Source organism: Rousettus aegyptiacus, unplaced genomic scaffold, assembly GCF_014176215.1.
Source record: "Rousettus aegyptiacus isolate mRouAeg1 unplaced genomic scaffold, mRouAeg1.p scaffold_m13_p_5, whole genome shotgun sequence".
NCBI classification, from domain to species: Eukaryota; Metazoa; Chordata; class Mammalia; order Chiroptera; family Pteropodidae; genus Rousettus; species Rousettus aegyptiacus.
In genome coordinates this window covers 101,482,955-101,502,835 of record NW_023416308.1, presented here as the reverse complement: position 1 = coordinate 101,502,835, position 19,881 = coordinate 101,482,955, and the positions used below count along the sequence as shown (strand labels likewise).

General features: G+C 44.6%; 1 protein-coding gene across 1 annotated transcript; it reads left to right on the top strand.

Moving 5' to 3' along the window:
* Positions 1–1,992: 1,992 nt before the first annotated feature.
* Positions 1,993–11,299, top strand: COMMD9 (COMM domain containing 9). Its single transcript, XM_016123251.2, has 6 exons — positions 1,993–2,099; positions 5,207–5,332; positions 7,143–7,282; positions 8,444–8,478; positions 9,357–9,460; positions 10,481–11,299. The coding sequence occupies exons 1-6, from the start codon at positions 2,004–2,006 to the stop codon at positions 10,619–10,621; spliced, it is 642 nt and encodes a 213-aa protein (XP_015978737.2). The 5' UTR covers positions 1,993–2,003; the 3' UTR covers positions 10,622–11,299.
* The last annotated feature ends 8,582 nt before the right edge of the window (positions 11,300–19,881 follow it).

The window sequence follows — 19,881 nt, the reverse complement described above, 5'->3', positions numbered from 1 at the left end:
TGAATTCTGAAGTCCCTCAGCTTTATTGTCTCCATGTATTAGTTATTACTGCTATGTAAAAAACTTACCTCAAAACTTAGTAGCTTAAAACAGCGAACATTTATAATTGTATCATTTATTCAGCGGTTTAGCTAGGTGGTTCTAGCTCAGAGTCTCGCAGGAAGTTGTAGTCAAGATGTTGGTCAAGGCTACTGTCACCTCAAGGCTTTACCAGGGCTGGATAATCTGCTTCTAAACTCAGTAATGAGGTCTGTCGTTGCAGGCCTTAGTTTCTTGCTGGCTTTTGGCTGGCGGCTTCGGTTCTTTGCCGCCTCTCCAAGAAAGCAACATGGCAGCTTGCTTTCCCCAGAGCAAGAGATTTAAGAAAAAGAGAGCAAGCAAACTAGATAGAAGCAGGAGCCGCAGTCTTTTATAACTAATCTCAGTAGCAACACACCATCACTTCTCTCATCTGCTGTTGGTCACACAGAACAATCCTGGCACAATGTGGGTGTGAATACCACAAGGCAGGGATCGTCGGGGGCCATCTTGAAGGCTGGTGACCACGCTGCCCATCTTTCTAAAGTAAGACAAGAAGGCACAGTCCTGTAAATAATGAGACAGTGTCTCTGCAAAACAAAACAAAACAAAACAAAAAAACACATACATACATACATACATACATACATACAAACATGTCACAGAAATTAGCCTCAGTCTAACCATTTTTTGGATGTTGCTCTTTATTTAACCAACATTCGATTCACTAGAGGTACAGGGAAGAATTAAACCTAGAGCTTACAGTGGCTTATGGCAGACAACAAGAATCAAACCATGTGGATCCCTGGAGAAGAGTAGAAGGAGAGAAGAAAGAGAGGTGGACTTAGGACTCCGTGACAATGTCCTCAGATCTTCTAGTCCAGGTATGGGTTCATCCTCAGACAAACTGGGTTTATTTTCCTGAGCCCAGACAACACCCCCACAGAAAACAGGAGAGAGAGGAGGAGGCAGGGGCAAGAATAGATGGCAGAGGAAGGAACAGCCTTAGCAGCTTACCGATTTCTGGAATTTCACGATTAGACATTCTTTCTTTGGCTTGACATTATCAGAACCTGTTTTGAGCCAAATTTTGCTAAGAAAGTGGGAGTGGAAAAAGAAAGAGCCAACCAGATACTAAAGGTGGATAAGGAAAATGCCAGAGGCTGTGGGTTGGGATGCAGAAGAGACATGTCGGTCTGGAAAAACCTAAGTTCACCAACTCCACAATTTCAGTCTTTTTCGAGGTGGCACCTCTGAGCCCTGGGCAAATCAGAGTCCTGCACTGCCCATTCAAAACCACTCCTCACATTCACTGTAACTACTTTGTTGAATAAATGAATTAAACATTTCCATGAACCACTTCCGCAATAGGTGTAATAGGAACCTAGTAGGTAATATCTTTCATTTAATCTCTCCCTACCCTCCTCTGCCAGACATTTCCTCGCCTGCTCTTCAAGGGATCTCCCCTAGGACTTCAGAAAATGTTACTAAAAACCCTAAGTGCCTTTTCCCCATCTGGAAAAGGCAAATAATACCAGCTCCTACCTACCTCATACGGAGGGAGACTATACACGTGAAAGCAATTTTACATCTTCCAAGTTGGGATAGAGGGAATAAATTCCAAGAATTCCGATATGCACAGCCTCATTTTAATTCCAAGAGGCCAGATACACTGATCACGTTTCCAGAGCGTCTGTCAAAGCAGGCGCATTCCTCAAATCAGCCAGCCCATCCAATTGGGTCAAGGGAAAATCAGTTTCCCCTGATCTGGTAAGTAAACAGGGTAAGTCATTTCCTCTCCGTGAAAACCATCCCTCGCTCGCGTCCTCTCAATCCCACCGCCTGAATGTCGCCTGACTGAGCCATCCAGCCTTCTCGCCCTACTTGGCTCCTCCCCGCATCCCGCCATGCCACAAGACGGGCAGCTCCCGCTACCCAGAAGGACTACATCCCCCGGCATGCCTTGCGAAAGCCGTTGTGAACACATGACCGCGCTTTACACAGTGAGGCGGTCACATGACCCGGGGAAGATGGCTGCGTTGACAGCAGAAAACTTTGCTGCACTCCAGAGCTTGCTGAAGGTAAGTTGGGAGGGCGGGGACGGCGTGAGCCGGGCCTTTGTCCCCGAAATTTTAGACGGAACAGGAATTGGAATAAACGGACCTTGATTTGGAGCCACGAATCTGCCGCTCTCTTTCTGTGTGGCCCCAGGCAAATCATTCGCCTTTCTGAGTTTTTTGAAGCAGGAACAAAATTAATACCACCGTGCCCTAACAGAATGGGGGGGGGGGAGCAAATAAGATAATGGTCGTGGAGGCGCTGTACGAATGCCTCTTGCTAATATTCTCTGCTGTTGGCTTTCCGGATCGGTGCATTAGGATGCTAATTGTTAGGTCCTCGTGACCAGTTCCGATTTCATCCAGCAGCCACTCTACCCTCGGTAATTTGAGAAATTATCTCCTCTGCGTGTGCCTGAGTGAAATGTTTGTGCTTTGTTCTCCCGAGTCCCGGGTTTCTGTACTTGATTTGACCTATTTAAGGGCGAAAACACTCCTGGTAATCATTTGAAAGATTGTGCGGTTGAAAGGGGCGTACTTTATATGGCTTTGTAAAGATCAAATGGAACGATGGATTGAAATTATTTGCTTAACTTCTGACTTCCCCTGTAGAAGGGGTGGCTTTAATTTCCTTCGTGGAACTTGTCACTGGCTAACATTATGCGTCTATTTGCCTGTCTTTCTTTCTCAAGAATGTAAGATCCATGAGGAATTTTTTTTTTTTTAACACCAGAGGAAGAGAGTTGAGTTAATTAAACTCAGCAGTTGTGTGTGGCACATGTGTATCATTCATGGCACGACATTCATCGTCGGTCCATCCATGGTCCCTCTGTTGTTTTAACCACCTCTCCAGTGTTCACTCGTATTCTCCAACCACGAAGGCATCTGTGTTATTCACAAATGTGTCCCCAAGAAGTGGATGCAATACCTGGCATACAGCATGTGCTTAATAAATAGCTGTTAGATGACTTGATGGATGAAGTACTAAAGCTGAGACTTAACCTAGAGCTCTCAGCTCCCAGCCTAGTGACTTCTCACCCTCATTGTGGCTCCTGTTACCCATTTACCTGGCATGTCTATTCGTGGTATGGACTTTTTAAATTTTTACTCGGTAACATGTACAAAAATGCACAAATCATAAGTGCATAGTTAATGATTTATTACACACCATGCAGCCACACAATAGTCAAAAAATAAAACATTGCAGGTACCCCCGAAGTCCCTCTATTACTCTGTTACGTACCCCACCCTCCTACCTAATGGTAACCACTATCCTCACTTCTAACACCATCAATTTAGTATTGCCCATGTTTGAACTTCACATAAGTGGAATAAGACTATTTTTTTGTGTATCTGAGTTCTTTTGCTTGTCATTATGTAGCAACAGTTCATTATGTAATGTCCATCTCCGGTAATTTTCTTTGCTGTGGAATAGTCTTTATCTGATATTAATGTAACCACTCTTGTTTTCCCTTGATTATTGTTTGCATGATATATTCTTTTCTATTCTTTTACTTTTAACCTGTCTCTATTATTATATTTGAAGGGGGCTTCTTGTAGACAGCATTTGATTGAGTCATATTTTTTAATCCCCTCTGCCAGTTTTTGTTTTTAATTGATATATTTAGGCCATTTACAACAAATATAATTGTTGATGTGTTAGGGCTTAAGTCTGCCGTTTTATTTTTTATTTCCTGTCAGTTCCCTTTTTTGTTTGTTTCTTTTTACTTTTCCTGTGGGTTATTTGAACATTTTTTTAGAATTCCATTTTGATTTATCCATAGTCTTTTAAAATGCATTGCTTTTAATAAACTTTTTAGTGATTGCTGTAGTTATTCCATTTATATACAGAGCTTGTCACAGTCTATCAGTGTCACTCATTTACTAGTTAAAGTATAGAAATCTTTCCTCCCTTTAAATCCTTTTACCTTCCTTCATTTATAATATAATTGTCTAAAATATTTCCCCTACATAGATTTAGAGCCATATCAGACAGTGGTATAATTTTTTCCTGCAACTTTCAAATAGAATTTAGAAACTCAAGAGATGGAAAGCGTATTGTATTTACCCATATTTTTGCTTCTCGTGTTCTTTCTTCCTGATATGCCAAGATTTTTTATTTGTTTCCTTTTTCTTAAGAGAACTTCTTTTAGCCATTCTTTTAAGGTAGGTCTTGTGGCAAATTTTTATCTGAGAATGTCTTGATTTCCTCTTCACTGCTGCAGGATACTTTTGTTGGGTGTAGGATTCCAGTTTGACAGTTCTCTCCTTTTAGCACCTGAAAAACATCATGCCGCTTCCTTTTTGCCTTTGTGGTTTCTGATGTGAAATTTGCTGTCATTCTAATTGTTTTTCCCTTATGGGTAAGATATTGTTTCTCCTGCTTTCAAGACATTTTTCTGGAAATATTTTTTTTCTTGAAGATTTTTTTTCTTTTCATGATTAGCCTCTATTAATACCACAGGGTAGTGAGACTTATAGGGAATAACAAGTATAGGCATGGAGCTCCCTGCTTGCTCTCAGCTCCCTACTTGGTCTCAGCTCCCTGCTTGGCCTTCTCTGACACCACTTCAGCAGAGGTGCTGAAACACCTTGTTATAGCCTCACAGGGTGGAAGTCTAGGCTCCCCACTCAGCCTTTGCTGACATGAGTGAGGATGGGACCATAGTTCTTTCTGTGGCATTTGGCTGGAGTAGAGCAGTTACTAAGTTTCTCTGTTTTGCTAGGCTGCCCCTTTTTCTTAGTCCTTTGCCTGGAGAGAGCAGGTATTGGAGCATTTTTCTTTCTTCACTCATAGGCATTCTGGGTTTCCCACACTTTCAGCTCAAAGTCTGAATATATCAACAAAAAGAAAACTCAGGGAACTCACCACCATGGCATCCCTTGGTGGAAAGGTCTACAGTCTGTCTTCTCCCCCTCTCAGAGTTGTCTTAGAGTTGTTTTCTATCTCATGCCCACGGATACTAGTTATGCCTAACAGTTATACTTCATCTTTCCAGAAATGAAAGTGTGTTTTAAATCTTGAGTCTAAAGGTATTACACCACTACTGAGACAATATTATGTTCTAAAACACGTATTTTTCAGTGTCTGTCTGTTTGTTTTTTTTCCCCATCTGTGAATTAATTTACAGGCCTCCTCAAAAGATGTTGTCAGACAGCTATGCCAAGAGAGCTTTTCCACTTCAGCCCTTGGCTCAAAAAAACTCTTGGATATTACGTGTTCCAGCTTGTCTGTGACCCAGGAGGAGGCAGAACAAGTAAGTGTGGCCTTTGGCCACTGAATTCTCAACTCGTTAGTCTCTTTTTTGACCTCCCAGTCTTGCTGTGTCCAAGCAAATGTTTCTCCTGAAATATCTATTGATGTAGCAAACTTGTTATAGATTTTTAAAAAATGTTAGTGAAGTTAAAAACTGTTATCTTTGTACCTTCACTTCCTGTGGTAAATGTGGCACAGATGGGAGAACTGCACCGAGAATCAGAGCTCCTGACCATTTCCTTTTCAGACTTGTTACCTAGACATTGTGACCAAAAGCCATCCTTTTCATGATTTCCTTTCCCAGCCTGTAACTTACTGATGCTGATAAATTGTCAGACTTTTCAGGGATCACTGGACAGAAGTTCCAAGGCCCACATCCTGTCAGGGAGGATGTGCTGCTGGACCTCACCTGATCTCAGCTGATGGCCAAAAGCAAGAGTAAAGTGACCCAAGTTGTGTAGCACGCATAGCCTTACGTTTCCAGGGCTAATGTTTCTAAAAACAGGATTTCATCCAAACTGGCTTATACTATTACTACTACTATTACTATTACTACTACTATTAATAATAATAATAATAATAATCTGGAACTTTGTTCATTAAAGTCAGCTGTAGGAGAGTAAAAAGCAGAAGTAAGATAATGAAAGCGAATTGGAGACTTATTTTGGGATCCCCAAAAGTAGACACTGAGGCAAAGAAAGAGTTGGGTGCAAGTAGTTACTTGGAAGGCGATTCTAGAAAATACAAAGGCGTTAGTAGAGAAAATCAAATGGGGAAGAAAGCCAAGCCGATAAAAGGGTGTGTCAATGAGCAGTTACTGCTGTGGGCAGCTGGGGCTCAGTCTTGGGATCCTGTAAGAAACCATGTGGAACACACCCCAGAGTTGTCCCCTGGAGAACAGAAAGGTTAGGGCATTTATCCACTGACTTGCACCCCTTGGTGGAGTTAACATGCCCTCACCTCTGGGTTATGCCTGTCTGCAGCTGAGCAGCCTCGGATAGTGTCAGAGAAAGCCCTAAAGCAGAGAGGGGTGCCTTCAGAGTGTCTTAGGTTCAGCTGAGCATTGTTATGTTTACAAGACAACCATAGCCACACTTGGCTGCACATTTCACTTGGAAGGACACAGAGCAGAACACAGCTCCTAACAGGGCTACGTCAGGCACTGCTCTTCCACACGGGGCATCTAAACAGCCAGCCTGGAGCTGTTCGTTCTCTTTGTCCTCCCAGGTGACAGCCTAGGGGTAGGGTCATGACATTTCCACCACTTTGGAGTCAACATTCAAAACCCACAGGAGCCAATAGCTCTGGGAGCAGGGCAGTGAGCACAGTTTCAGGTTCTGGCAAGGAGCATGCAGCTGTACTCAGAGGGGCTCAGAGCTGAGGGCCCCCAGGTGTCTCTGCAGTCCTCCCAGTCCAGAGGCAGTGGACCAGTGTAATGATGCCTAGTTACAACTGACTTTCTACTTCTCTCAGGTTACCAGGAGAACAGGCTAGAAAGTTAACTGAAGGTCAGCTTCTGTGCCGAAGGAAAGGGGATTTATTAACTCTTTTACCTGTAAGCAGAGTGTCTGGCAAGTTGCCAACTTCCTGTGTCACGCAGCTGCATCTGTCCCCTAAAACAACAGGTGAATTTAGAGGTCAGCTCAGGCACATGGGCATCAGTATCTGTGACAGAGGCCTCAGGACCCATGGGACTCGGTTGAATGACTGTGGCAGTGTATGGCAGACAGGCAGGGGGATAGAGCCTTGCTCTCTGTCCCCTGTCTCCTGCTCGCTTCTCCTCACCGCCCTTGTCCCCGTCTGTCCTGCAGCTGCTCCAGGCTCTGCACCGCCTCACCAGGCTGGCGGCGTTCCGTGACCTGTCCTCTGCTGAGGCGATTCTAGCTCTCTTTCCTGAAAATTTCCACCAAAACCTCAAAAACCTATTGACAAAAATCATCCTAGAACACATGTAAGTGCTCATTTCTTGAGAGTTCCTTATAATGCTTATGTTTTTTGTTTCTGTTTTAGAAATAATATGTTCATTCTTGAAAAGCAAACAAAAAGAAGAAAACCATAATCCTATCACTCAGAGGGTTAGCAGTATTTGTTCCTTCATGGAGAGCCTTTCAAAACATGGCGTTTTGTTTTTAACACAATGGGATCGTGCCATTTTACAACTTTTTTGTTTTCGCTTAACAGTATTAACATTAATGATATATTAAGCCAATAAATATTTACCTTCAATATCATTCTTAATGGCTAAACATTTTCCATTATAGGAAGAGATTCTGTATAATTTAATTAAGAGATTTCCAAGTGTTAGACAGTTAGGCCATTGGCAGTTTTTATTTCAGTGAACAATTTATCATGGAAACTTTACTCACGTGCTTGATTGTTTCCTTACTGGGTTAAAGGCGAGGCTTTGCCTTTATTTCATCACTTCGGCCATCAGATTGTGCCAGCTATTTTCACACCAGTAAGACACATTTTTTTCCGTTTCACAAATGGCAGATGGTACCTCATGTCAGTTTATATATCTTTGCTATTAGTGATCTCGAATACGTTTTTCACATGTTTGTCATTTTTATTTCTTTTATGAATTATCTGCATATTTTCTTAGCTGGACATATCCTTTTAAACATAAAGTTTAATCAGAATTGATGAACTTTTGCCTATTTACAAAGGATTTCATTGTTTATTAAGAAACTTTCTTACATGTGAGCACATTTTATTCTGACTGCATGCTGTCTCTTGATACTACTTTCCGTAGCATTAGACAGGCCTGTTTGGGTGTGTTTTGCATAAGATGCAATGTGTTGTGTTTTAAATGCTCATTGAAAAGGGTAGATTGACCTTTTCTTTGTTTCATCTTTGAAAATGAGAGTACAATATGGTTACAATGCATTAAGCCTGGTCTTTTTTTTTACCTAAGCTGTGAAAACTAACACTTATGCCTTAACATCACTGAGCTCATTGGAGCAAGGCGTTTCTGTGATCCTTTCAGGAGGCGATTACAGGTTTGGAGATCAAAGAGAGGCAGAGGCCCAAACCCACGGGCCTCCCTCTCTCAGAAGACTCAGTTCTCATCCCTTTTCCATGATATTTTTTCTCATCTTTCCCTCCTAAACAGATCTACTTGGAGAACTGAAGCCCAGGCAAATCTGAGTAAGTACCAAGAAATCTGCCTTTTCCTCCTGACCTCTTCTTCCTAACTCCAGCTCTAAATTTGCCAGGTAGCCAGAGTTTTTAAGCAAAAATCAAAAGTGAATTAACCTAATCCCAAACCAAACTGTGTGTATTGATTTTTTTTTTTTTAAATTCTACCTTAAAAAACCTTTTCTGGTTATAGACTTGATACAGTATAGGCATATTGTTAGGGGAAAAACAAAAACAAAAAAACATATTCAAACCAGAAAGTGAAATAGTTAAAATAATTATATTTCCATTAGGGAAAAAAACCATAATTGAAATTAGTTTGAAAGATTAAATAAAAGTGGATGTTTAATAAATGATCACAAAACTTACTCTGAGCCAGTCACTATCAAAGAATTCTATCTGCGTTGATTCATTTAGTCCTCCCAACAATCCGGGGAGCTCGGCTAAGATTGTCTCCATTTTGGAGATGAGGAAATGCGGGCTCAAAGGTTACACAAGTGGTAGAACCCATCTTTAAGCCAAGTCTTTCTCAAACGAAAGCTCTTTCCACTATTGCTGAAGCTTCACATTTTCTAAGACTTAGGCCATAACCTCATGTTTTCTGCGTTGTGTCATTTCTCATTCCTCCTGACATCTGGAGGGTTGGGAGTTAAGGCAGAAGCCTGGAGATGCTGCCCACCAGGAGTCATTACTAAGTGCATGTGTCATGGAGTGCACATGGCATGACTTGCTAGGGGTCTTGGACCCCATCTGTCTGTCTCTCTCAGAGACTTGCTGTGTGGATCAAGTGTATTACATGCGTATATCCCTTAGAGCTGCCAGCCACAGCGTAAAGACTAGATAAATGTGGGAGGTGTGAGCTCTGAGCTGAGCTGTCCCCTCCACAGTCTCTTTGCCACGCCTGGTCGACCTGGACTGGAGAGTGGACATCAAAACTGCTTCAGACAGCATCAGCCGCATGGCCGTCCCCACCTGCCTGCTCCAGATGAAGGTATGTCCCCTGTCATCCTCACTAGAAGGAAAGAAGGGGCAGCAAAGATATCAGTCTCCAAAGTTTAGAGATCTCTAACCCCATAAATAAAAAATATTAAGCACCCCCTGAAATGCAGTATTTATTTACAAAGTGTGTGTACTACTGTATTGACATAGGCATAATAAAATATCTACCAAAAGTAGAGATTTTAAAATAAGACAAATACAAAATATTTTTAAAATAATTTGCTGATACCTAAAGGTTATGTTATACAGCTACAGGAAAGTTCAGCTTTCACAATAAGATTACGCATTCAGATTCCAAATGACCATCTTGATAATTTTGGTATGCTGTAGCCAACTTCCTATCCAGGACGATTAGGCCGTCCCTACTTGTAACATGGCTGATCAGGAGCTCCGAACAGCAGTTGGAGAAGAGTCAGTTATTTTCTTGTTCTCACACTCTCGCTTCGTTGGTGTTATCTTCACAGTTCTTTCTGGAATCTTTTTTTAGCCACATATCCATTTTAAGGGTTTGTTTAGCTAAAACTAAATAATGTAATGCTGTGCTTACTTACGTAGAATCTCAACACCTATGAGAAAACCAAAGCGTGGGGTGCCTCTAACAACTTTTTAAATATTAGTAAAGTTTGCTTTTTAAAAAAGGTACAAATATAAGTAGACAATATAATATTTTTCCTGTATCCCAATAGATTAAGTACCCCTAGAGCCTAGTGCATAAATTACCAATATGAACCCATATAATGTTTTCTCACTCAAGTGTCGAATCGGAGGTGTGAGTGAGCGTTGGCCTCTCTGACTCCTGCCCTAAGCGCTCCTTGCAAATGGAAACTGGCCACAGCCTCTGAGACGTCCCCTTCCCTCTCCCTCTCGCCAGATGTCTCCAAGGCTAAGATTGTCTGGAGCTCTGAGCAGAGAGCCTCTCTTCAAAAGTTCCCCAGAATGAGGTAGGGCTCATGGGTCCAGGGTCCTAGGAAGAGAGGGAACTTTGACTTTGAGGGCCATGTTCTCTTTTCAGATCCAGGAAGACCCCAGTCTGTGTGGGGACAAACCCTCCGTCTCAGCTGTCACTGTGGAGCTGAGTAAGGAAACTCTGGACACTATGTTGGATGGGCTGGGCCGCATCCGGGACCAGCTTTCTGCCGTGGCCAACAAATGAGCCCAGCCAGCTGTGAGCCCCACTGCCACACCCCGTCTGCTGCTCAGCGCCTCCCAGCACCGGGCCAGCACCGGGCAGGCTGCCCTGTCGCAACAGCTGCACTGACAGCAGGCAGCGGGATGGTGGGGACAGGGGGGACTGCCATCCAGAAGGCACAGTTGGATTGGGAGGAAGCGGCCACGCCCCCACGCTGTTCTCATTTTCTCTTTCCAAAGCTGGTGAACGGAGGAGAAGCATCTCTCTTGAAAAGGCTCCTGTGTGTGACTTAATTACTGCTGTGACAGTCTGAAGGGGCATTTGCTTCAGCTGTCTCTGCATGGCTGATTGTAAAATTCAGGCCCAAACCGTAGAACTTGTCTAATAAGTTCCTTTCCAGCATCAGTTCTAATTAACTCATTTCCAAACCCGGAACACGTGGAGGGAATCTGGTGGCCGATGCCAGTCATGGAAGCCGGGCTGGCCCTGCAGAACAGGGCCACTGCGGCATGACCTCCTGCCCTGAGTCCAGAGCCTTCACAGCTCCCTCCCTTCCTGGGCCACCTTTCAGCATAGGAAGTCTGAAATGGGGGCTAATTCCCTTCTCCATGAAGCTGGTGGCCCCTTCCTTGACATAATGCAGCCACTCCAGGGTGAAGAAGTGGGAGTGACTGGAAATAAAGGACAGTTCCGAAAACTTCATGATTCTGGTCACACTTCTCATAGCTTCGTGTCCTTAAGCGCTGCACGTCATTTGTAAAGATGGTCCCAGTTTCCTAATTCCCAGCTAAGCCCATGACCATAGTGTGACCTGAAACTAGGCACATGGTCCTTACCACCTTCCACGTGTTTGTCATATAGCACAAAAAAAAAGCAAAGTTGATAGCTTGTCACAAGAGCTATGATGAAAGCACTCCTTAGAGTCTAATGAAGTAGATCGTCTCTGTCATGTGCCTGACACATCACAGGGACTTGGTGTTTGAGGCCTCCCCCCAACCCTGCGTTACCCAGGTCACCGCAGCGGCAACAGCCTACAGCCTGCTCACTGAGCACTTTGTTTTGGCGGCTTCGCAGGGGGTGCGTGTGGGTCAGTGGGGGGGGGGGGTAGCAGATGGCAGAGAACCCCGGAGTAGGAGGACGGCTTGGGTCAGGCGGCCGGGTTTGGAAGCCAGCTCTACTCAGTGATGAGGTTCTTGACCTCTAAGCCTCAATTTTCCCCCTCCCCATTTTAAAAAAATTAAATGGAGATAATAATATCTATTCTGTAAGGCTTTCGTGAAGATTAAATGACACAATGTCCCTAAAAGCACTTAACACTCTTATGGCAAATATGAAGGGCCGGGTGAGGCCAGCTTTGAATATTAATGGGAGGAAAGCGGATAGCTCTCCTCCTTCATTATTTCACCTGCTCTAACAGTGTTACAGTAGGTGAAATGCTGTGACAATGCTATTATCCTCCCTTTGTCGATGAGGAAATCAGCTCATTGAGGTTAAGTCACCTGCTGGTAAATGGCCTTCCTGGGACTTGGGCCCAGATTGCTCTAGCTTTCTCTGCCACAAAGACTCTTCAAGGGAGGTGGAGTTCTGTTATGTTAGCTCCATTTGGAAAATACTGGAACTGAAGTAGATGAGAAATCTGCCCACCTGGTGAGACACCAGGAAAGTCAAGAAAAAAAAAACCACCAAGTTCCTCTTTGCCAGCTCCTGGAAGTTGAGCTGTCTTCTGTTACAATAGCAATTTGAGAATCTGATAAGAGCTCCAGACCTTTTTTGTAGGAAATGAACATTAGGTTTTTTTTACATTCAGTGACGAGTTCATGGACCCTGGAAGGAGACCCACTCTTCCAGGTTGAGAACCTTGTCATGAATTCATCCTCCTCTGTTTTTCTTCGCCCCCTACAACCCACAAGGACCTTCAAATCCCATCCTCTGGGCCTTCATGGGCCTCCATAAAGAACTAACTTGAAGCAGGGAGCCTAGTGTGTGTGTCTGGACAGCTGGGCAGTCCTTTAGCCAGATCCCCCTGAACAGAACTATCTGGGTACGTGACAGAGAAAGTATTCAATAACTGGGAAATTCAGTAAAATGTTTGCTATCTTTCTACTCGCATGCTCATTTAAGGGGTTTGTTTCCCACTTTTAGGGAGGATGGATTGTAGATGGTTGGCCTGACCCTACCTCAGAAAAACGTGGCTAACACCTATTAATCGCAAGGCGAGTTCTTTCATTCAGTTCTTGTCATGTTTCCCAGTAGTACTTTGCGTAGAGAGCAGCACTCTGCACACCGTCCTTTCCTCATGGTGCACACAGTTTGGGTGTCCCAGCTCCATCCATAAAAGGGCAATGCTGGATCTCGGTGGCCCCTGTGCTTCTGGCTGCCCAGCATTTTCCACCCGCCCAGGCACAGGGGAGAGAATATGGCTCAATCCTGGTGGGTATGTATGTCCCACAGAGATTGTCCTATGATTGTACATGAGTAGAATTGAGCCAATCTGAGTATTTTCTTATAACATTTTCTGCTGGAATCAGCCTCAAAGACCGCCTCCTGCCCCTGAGCTCTGGTAGTGAAGCCAGGATGCTAGGGTCGCTCTTCCCGCCGCACAACGAAAGCCCAGCTGCAGGAGAGGCTAGCCCAGAGGATAACGGAACTCAGAGGCTGGGAAGAGAATGAGAAAGTCCAGTGTACCTGACGCCAGGCCCAATCTTCCTAGGGTATCCGTCAGGATAGACCAGGTTTGTGATTAAAATTTACCCCGGATTTGTTTTAATCAGGAATGGTAAGACGGAGACTCAGAGATGATTTGCATGTGGAAGAAGTTTATAATCATGGATTCCTAGAAGCAGGCGTGGTGTGTCACAAAGGGCCACATGGGGAAGGACTGGGTTGGATAGAAGACAAGGGGACGGCAGGCCCAGAGCCTCTATTGGGGTTTTCGCAGGAAGAAATGGGCAAGGCAGTGTAGGTATGTCGGTAAGCTTAGAATTGGCTTGTTTGAATAATTTTGGCTACAGGAGGATCCCTCCTTGTTCAATACTTGCTCCTGGGTGATCCAGGGCAGGGGGAGCACTGGCTGGGTCTGCCAATGTTTGGTAAAAAGATATCGTTGGGGGAAACGGCTGGAGATCGGTTGGTTTGCAATTCAAAGGTGCGCTCTCTGGGGAGTTGTTTGCTCTAACTATGAATGAGCTGGCTCCCCGGGGTGGGGCAGTCTCTGCAGGATCATGATCCCAAAGGCCAGAGCATCAAGAATACAGAAAATATAGTCAGTACAAGCTTGTGCTGCAGCAACGGACAATCCCAGGGGTGCAGTGGCTTTTAACACAACAAAAGTTCACTTTGTTGTGAAGGTTGGGGGTGGGTGTGAGCGCTCTGCTTACCACAGTCACTAAGGAGCCCAGGATAATGGAAACTCAGTCTCAACATAGGCCTCCACGAGCATCCAGACAAGATGAGGGAATACGACAGATGTGCCCTTGCTCTTAAAGTTTCACCTAGAAATGACGGGTAAGTCACGTGGTCGCACCTAACTTTAAATAGGGCAGAGAACACCAAACCTACAATGTGCTAAGAAGGAAAAAAAATTGAAATTATCTCTGGTAACTATTGTCCCCATCATCTGAACCAAAAGATTTCATTTTGCGTAGTCTAGTTTGTACATATAAACGAAAGAACTGTGAGTAATAACATGCACGCCATCGCAGCATCTTTTCTCATGATAAATATCACCTGTGTGGCACTTGAAAGCATTTGAAATATTTTTCTGATATCGTATTGCCTCTCCACTTCAACCTCCTGAGATCAGAAGGGTCATTATTTACATATTTTGCTGAGGAAAAGTCAGTTCAGAGAGGTCCAGGGCTGAGTTAAAACTTGAATCTTAGTCTTCATACTAAAAGGTTTTTGGTCTCTCCATTATTGCCTCAATTTAGGGCAAAGGAAACTGGCGATTCTTCAGACAGTGAAAATTTTCCCTTCATCTGGTGACTTTCATTTCTCCCTCGACAGTCCCGCGTCACCACTCCTATCCGGGTCACCTTTCTTCTCTTTGCCTCCCTCCCTTTTCTGCTGATTGCCAGGGCCAAAGACATTGACGTAAGAACCAGACATTTGAGTCTTTCCCACACCAGCCAGTTGTCTAAATACAAAGCGGGCACCGCGTCCAGTAGTCATTAGTCAAGCTCTGTAGTCTGCCATTTACAAATTTCTAAGAAGCGAGTCCAGTGTGGTGCAAGAGGCTCGCTCTGCTATTTGGTTCACTAAGCTAAGATGTTATCAGAAATGAGAGAGGGTTTCCTATTAACTTATTTAATGTGGATTTTTATCTGGCATTTTGAAAGTTTCCCAGTGGTTGAACACTCACAAGAACTCCGAACTTGTAACCATTGACTTCCAAATATTGATAATCCCTAAACATTCTCTTATCTGCATGATATTGACTTTGTACAACTTCCTTCTTTAGTGTTTACATTTTTGTGGTTTAATTTTCCTTCTTACAACTACTTTAACCGATTTCCCGTTTGCCCTGAGAATACTCTCCAGGGGCTCTTGCGACTGCAGCGTTTTCCCCGAGATAACTCATGGGTTACAGTCCTAACCTTACCCCCAAAGTTAGCCACAAAATATCTCGCTTTGATTATTATTTTCGCATCACTCTAGTATATTGATAGTCTTTGCAAACAAATGGACATCATTTTATTTATAGCATTCTGTTTTTGCTAGTGGAATTTCCATTTACAAAATATAGTAATTCTTGATCACTGAAAATGTCAAATCCTAGAAAATGTAGCATTCCTACAAGTGATGCTAACATCGTTCTTGAACAGTTGTTAGCCGAAGATTCGTTTGGTGAATCTGATTTATGTATACATTTCTGTTACATTAGGATTAGGGACAAGTTCTGTTTAGAAATAACAAGAACAGTTTTTATATTGTATTTTCACACTGAAAACGAGTCAGATTTGATTCAGCCTCAAAGAGCGTGTTTATGTAAAATTAATACTGACAGCAAGCTGCACTTTTTTTTTTTCCTGAGAGAGAAATGGGTTAAGAAAGAGAAAAGTTTCCTGACAGTATATCCTGGTTGGTACCAGAGGACCCCAGGCTCCCAGGAGAGAGAACCATTCTTCCTTTGAGGAAGTGTCAAGACCCCAAAGATGAAAATCTGAGAAGCTGTTTCTATTAGCCCCAGGCTCTCGGGAAAGACTCCAATGGGCGTTCATGCCTCATCCGTAAATGGAGATAACTATGCAATGCACATAGATTTAAGTAAACTACAAAGTAGACCCCTGGGCTGAAGCATAGGATGTCAGTGGCTGCTGGTGTAGATGCTGCAGTAGGCACATACCACACAGGTGAAGTGCAGTACGTCCCAACATTAACTTGTTGATAAATTGAGAGATGCTTTGGGATATCAGAGGGGACTGGGGTCATAGCTATAAACATAACAGGATCTGCAGCTCAGAAGATGGCCCCTACTTAGGATTTCAAGAATGCTGATAAAGCTCCTACTCCAGGCATTCCTTTGGCTTATTCAGCCTCTGGGGTCACTGTATTACCTGGGATATCAATTTGACCACTTTAACAAAAGCCCGATTCCCGTGGATTACAGAATTCCATTTGTCTCTTAGGTAAAAGTCTAGGCTGGGAGAAGGTTTGAGGAGGTAGGACACATCTTCTCCAGGAGACACTACCAGGTTTTGCCCTCATCCCTGTGAGCAAAGCCTGCTCATCATTACGCTCCAAGTCTGTACCACATCCCACAGGGAAGGAGAGAGAGGAAGAGGAGGGCGCATACCAGAAGTTTCCACATATTTCCGTTCATACACCATTGGCCACAATCACATGGCCCATACTTAGCTGCAAGGTAAGTTGAGAAATTCGTTCACCGCTGGGCAGTCATGTGTCTAGCCAGAACTCACAGGGTGCGGAAGCGAGGGAGACTCATGACTAAAATGAAGGAGAGAGTGGATAGTGAGAGAAAAACGACGAGGCCACTGACATTTATCGGTTGCTTTCCTGGGAGCAGGTTTCGTGGAGGAAGAGAAGAGAGCAGGAAAGCTGTCTGCGTGTGGGTGTGGGTGTGTGGTGGTGGTGGTGGAGGGTGCTTCTCGGAGATGGAGACCACGTCTCCTCAACTTGGTATCCATATAGCCGGTACAGTGCCTAGCACACAGAAGACTGCCCAATAAATGTTCGTTTGTGTCCCACCTTCTTCCACAAACTCACACAGGGTTTGACCCATGTTAGTAAATGATGATTGACTTATAATTGACGAATCAATTAGATGACAACTGATGGAATTAATGTTGACTTGAATTGCTCATCCTAAATCTAACTCTGCAGTACTCCCTTTTACACTAGAAAAAAAAATTAATTCAAATGCCTGCAGAGGAATCTGCAATGACTGGGCCTGAAATCACCGACCGGGACCATTCTGTCATCTATTACCAGGCTGTCTGGCCTTGACTGACTTCAGGTCTGTGCCGTGGGGATGCCTGCTCATAGCGGCCTCCCAATCACACTAGTTTTGCTTGGGTAGAAGGGGGAAGGGATAGGAAGCCCTGGGCTGAGAGCTAGCAGGGTGGTAGCGGAGGGACAGACATTGGCACTCTGAACTCCTGTCTCTATTACAGAGTTTAGGGACCAGCATTTCCAAGAGGCCAGAGAAGTGAAGATGCTGTGTTCTCCCCACCTGCTTGAAGTGGTAGGAGAGGAAAGAACAGCCCTGGGCCACGGCAGGGAGGGTGACAACAAGCCTTCAGGTGTCCTCTCACTGGAATGTCCCTCTCAAGCCTGGCTTAAGTCTTATTCATCCTCCGGATTCAGGGTTTGCACCTTACAGGGGCCTAGGAAGTCAACCTAACCTCTCGTCTTCTCTGCCTCGATTGTCTCGATCATTCCTCTTTCCGCATTGCATCTTAGGCCATATATTCGCCTTCTTACTTCTCTGTTCACCACTGTATCCCGTCACCTGAATGCACAAATAATAAGCAGCCCTGTTGGCACTGTTTTCTGCCCCCAGCTGTCATGGGGGTTCTGTTCTTAGGGTTACTGCTATAGAAGAGGTCACATGTCACTTGTCATATCTTTTTTGTCGACCCAAAATTCTTATTCTCAAAATCCACAACCGAAGGGAAATGCCTGCCTGTTTCTCACTGGGGCACAGTTGGAGCTTGCCCGGTATGCCCAGCAGATGGCGCAGTTGCTCTCCTTATGGTCCCACCCTGGCCTAATGGAAAACAAAGACCAGGGTGGTGGGCAGGCCTCTCCTAGGACTCTGGCAAGAGGAGATGTTTCCTGCAAAGGACGCCCCCAGGTCCAGGCCCCTTCACCTACAAAACCCTTCCCACTCATCTGCTCAGGCCAGGGTAATGAGAGAGAGAGAGAGAGAGAGAGAGAGAGAGAGAGAGAGAGAGAGAGAGAGAGAGAGAGAGAGAGAGAGGAGAAAGAGAGAGGAGAAAGAGAGAAAAGAGGGAGATGGGGGCAGGGCAGGTCCACCCAGGCAGCCCATTCCAGCCTGTTCCCAGGCTCAGTTCTGGAAGCATCCACTGTCTCCTCATTGCTTCTGCCACTGGGTGGTGGGTACCAGAAATCCCACCACAGGGGCTCATTACATACGACTCTTTCAAATAAGGTTTTATGAGTAGCAACCACACAAGACCAGGGGCTCAGCAGGGACTTTGTACTGTGTAACTTTCTAGCCATATTGTTAAATGACAAAAATTCAACTGGGTAAGTATTAAAGATCTAATTGGCTTTGTTGAAGGATTCATGAATCCCACAGCATCCCATTTAGCAAGTAGAAGGGAACTTTAAAGGGCTACAAGAAAGGAAAGGCTTTTAAAGGCAAGACAAGGAAGTCATGAACAAAAACAAAGAAAAAGATTATTTCAGGCAAGGTCACCTCCCTTTAGGGGACAAGAAGAGTCTATTAGGAGAATTACCTCATCTTTTGGGGGACGGAAAGCCCTGTGTGGCAGACTGCCTCATTGGTGCTGAGCAGAAAACTTCAGACCAACCAGTTAAGGCTATGTTCCTGGGGCGAGCGGTAACTATAATTAGGTCAGGTATTAAGTTATGGTTTGGTGTCGCGGGCTTAGCCCAGGTGACTCCATCTGGGCCTGTTGCTTCCTTTTAACAACACCTTGGGCAGGTGGTAGAGCGAAGATTCAAATTCAGGTCAGTTTGGAGCCAAGTCTCAGTTTCTTCATCTCTAAGAAAGAGAGATTAAGTTTAATTTTTCCTGACAACACAGCTTGGAAGGAATTAGTTATACATGAGGGTGTTTGATAAATGGTTGGTTAAACTTCAAATACGTGCAGATGCTTCTGCTGGGGCAAGAGCTTTCACAGGTCAGAAGACTCGTCAATCCTCTTCTGAGAGCAGGTTGGATGTGACGGGTGGGGGTAGGTGGAGAGGAGCCCTTGTTATATCTCATTGCAATTCTTCCCAAGGCCCCCTAAATGGTTTCCCAGTCTTGCAGTCCTCTCTCCTTGCCTCCCATCCTTCCTCCTTGTAGCGGCAGGTGTTTCCTAAATGGAAATCGAATGCCATTCCCATGCCTAAAATACTTAAATGGCTCCTCAGCGCTCTCGGAATAAAGGCCAGACTCAGAAAAATGTCATTCGATGTTCTTTACAACCTGACTTTTCTCTACATTTTAGTCTCATGAAACTAGATGCAAGAAATGGGGTTAAATCCTAATAACCAGTGTGAGGTCCAGGGGCTGGAGGGGGTAGGCCTTAGGTTATGATGCTGGACAGCTCCAGGCACCAAGGACAGAAGTGGGCACAGGGTGAGGAAGGGAGCAGCGAGAGGGTTGGATGGTCAGCATTGCCTAGTGGTTGATCTGCCTTTTCTCAAGGACAGACATTAGGTGTTGCTCCTCATTTGGGTCCCAGCACCTGGGACATTCCTTCCCATTGGTAGATGCTCAGTCAGTATTTGTTGAATGTGTGCAGGCATGAATGAATGAATGAGCGAATGGATAGATGGATGGATGGACAGACGGATGGATGGATGGATGGATGGATGGATGGATGGATGGATGGATGGTTGGACGGACGGACTGATGGATGGATGGATAGATGGATGGATGAATGAGCGAATGTCCTGACAGAGTCCAGAGTTGACAGGTTGGCGCCAGCCACAGCCTTTCGCCTGTGAGGAGATGTAGCTCCTTCTCCCTCCGTGCTGCCAGGCTAGCCCCACTTCCTGCTGCCTTGGCTAATCTCTGAGCTGGAGGGGACACTGCCGGAGGACAGTGAGGCCCAGGAGAAGAGAGC

Excerpts from the sequence above, each read along its gene's own strand:
- COMMD9 (XM_016123251.2), top strand. The coding sequence starts at position 2,004 with ATGACCGCGCTTTACACAGTGAGGCGGTCACATGACCCGGGGAAGATG. Across the intron at positions 7,283-8,443 it reads AAAATCATCCTAGAACACAT|ATCTACTTGGAGAACTGAAG; the intron begins GTAAGTGCTCAT and ends CCTCCTAAACAG. Across the intron at positions 9,461-10,480 it reads CCTGCCTGCTCCAGATGAAG|ATCCAGGAAGACCCCAGTCT; the intron begins GTATGTCCCCTG and ends TTCTCTTTTCAG.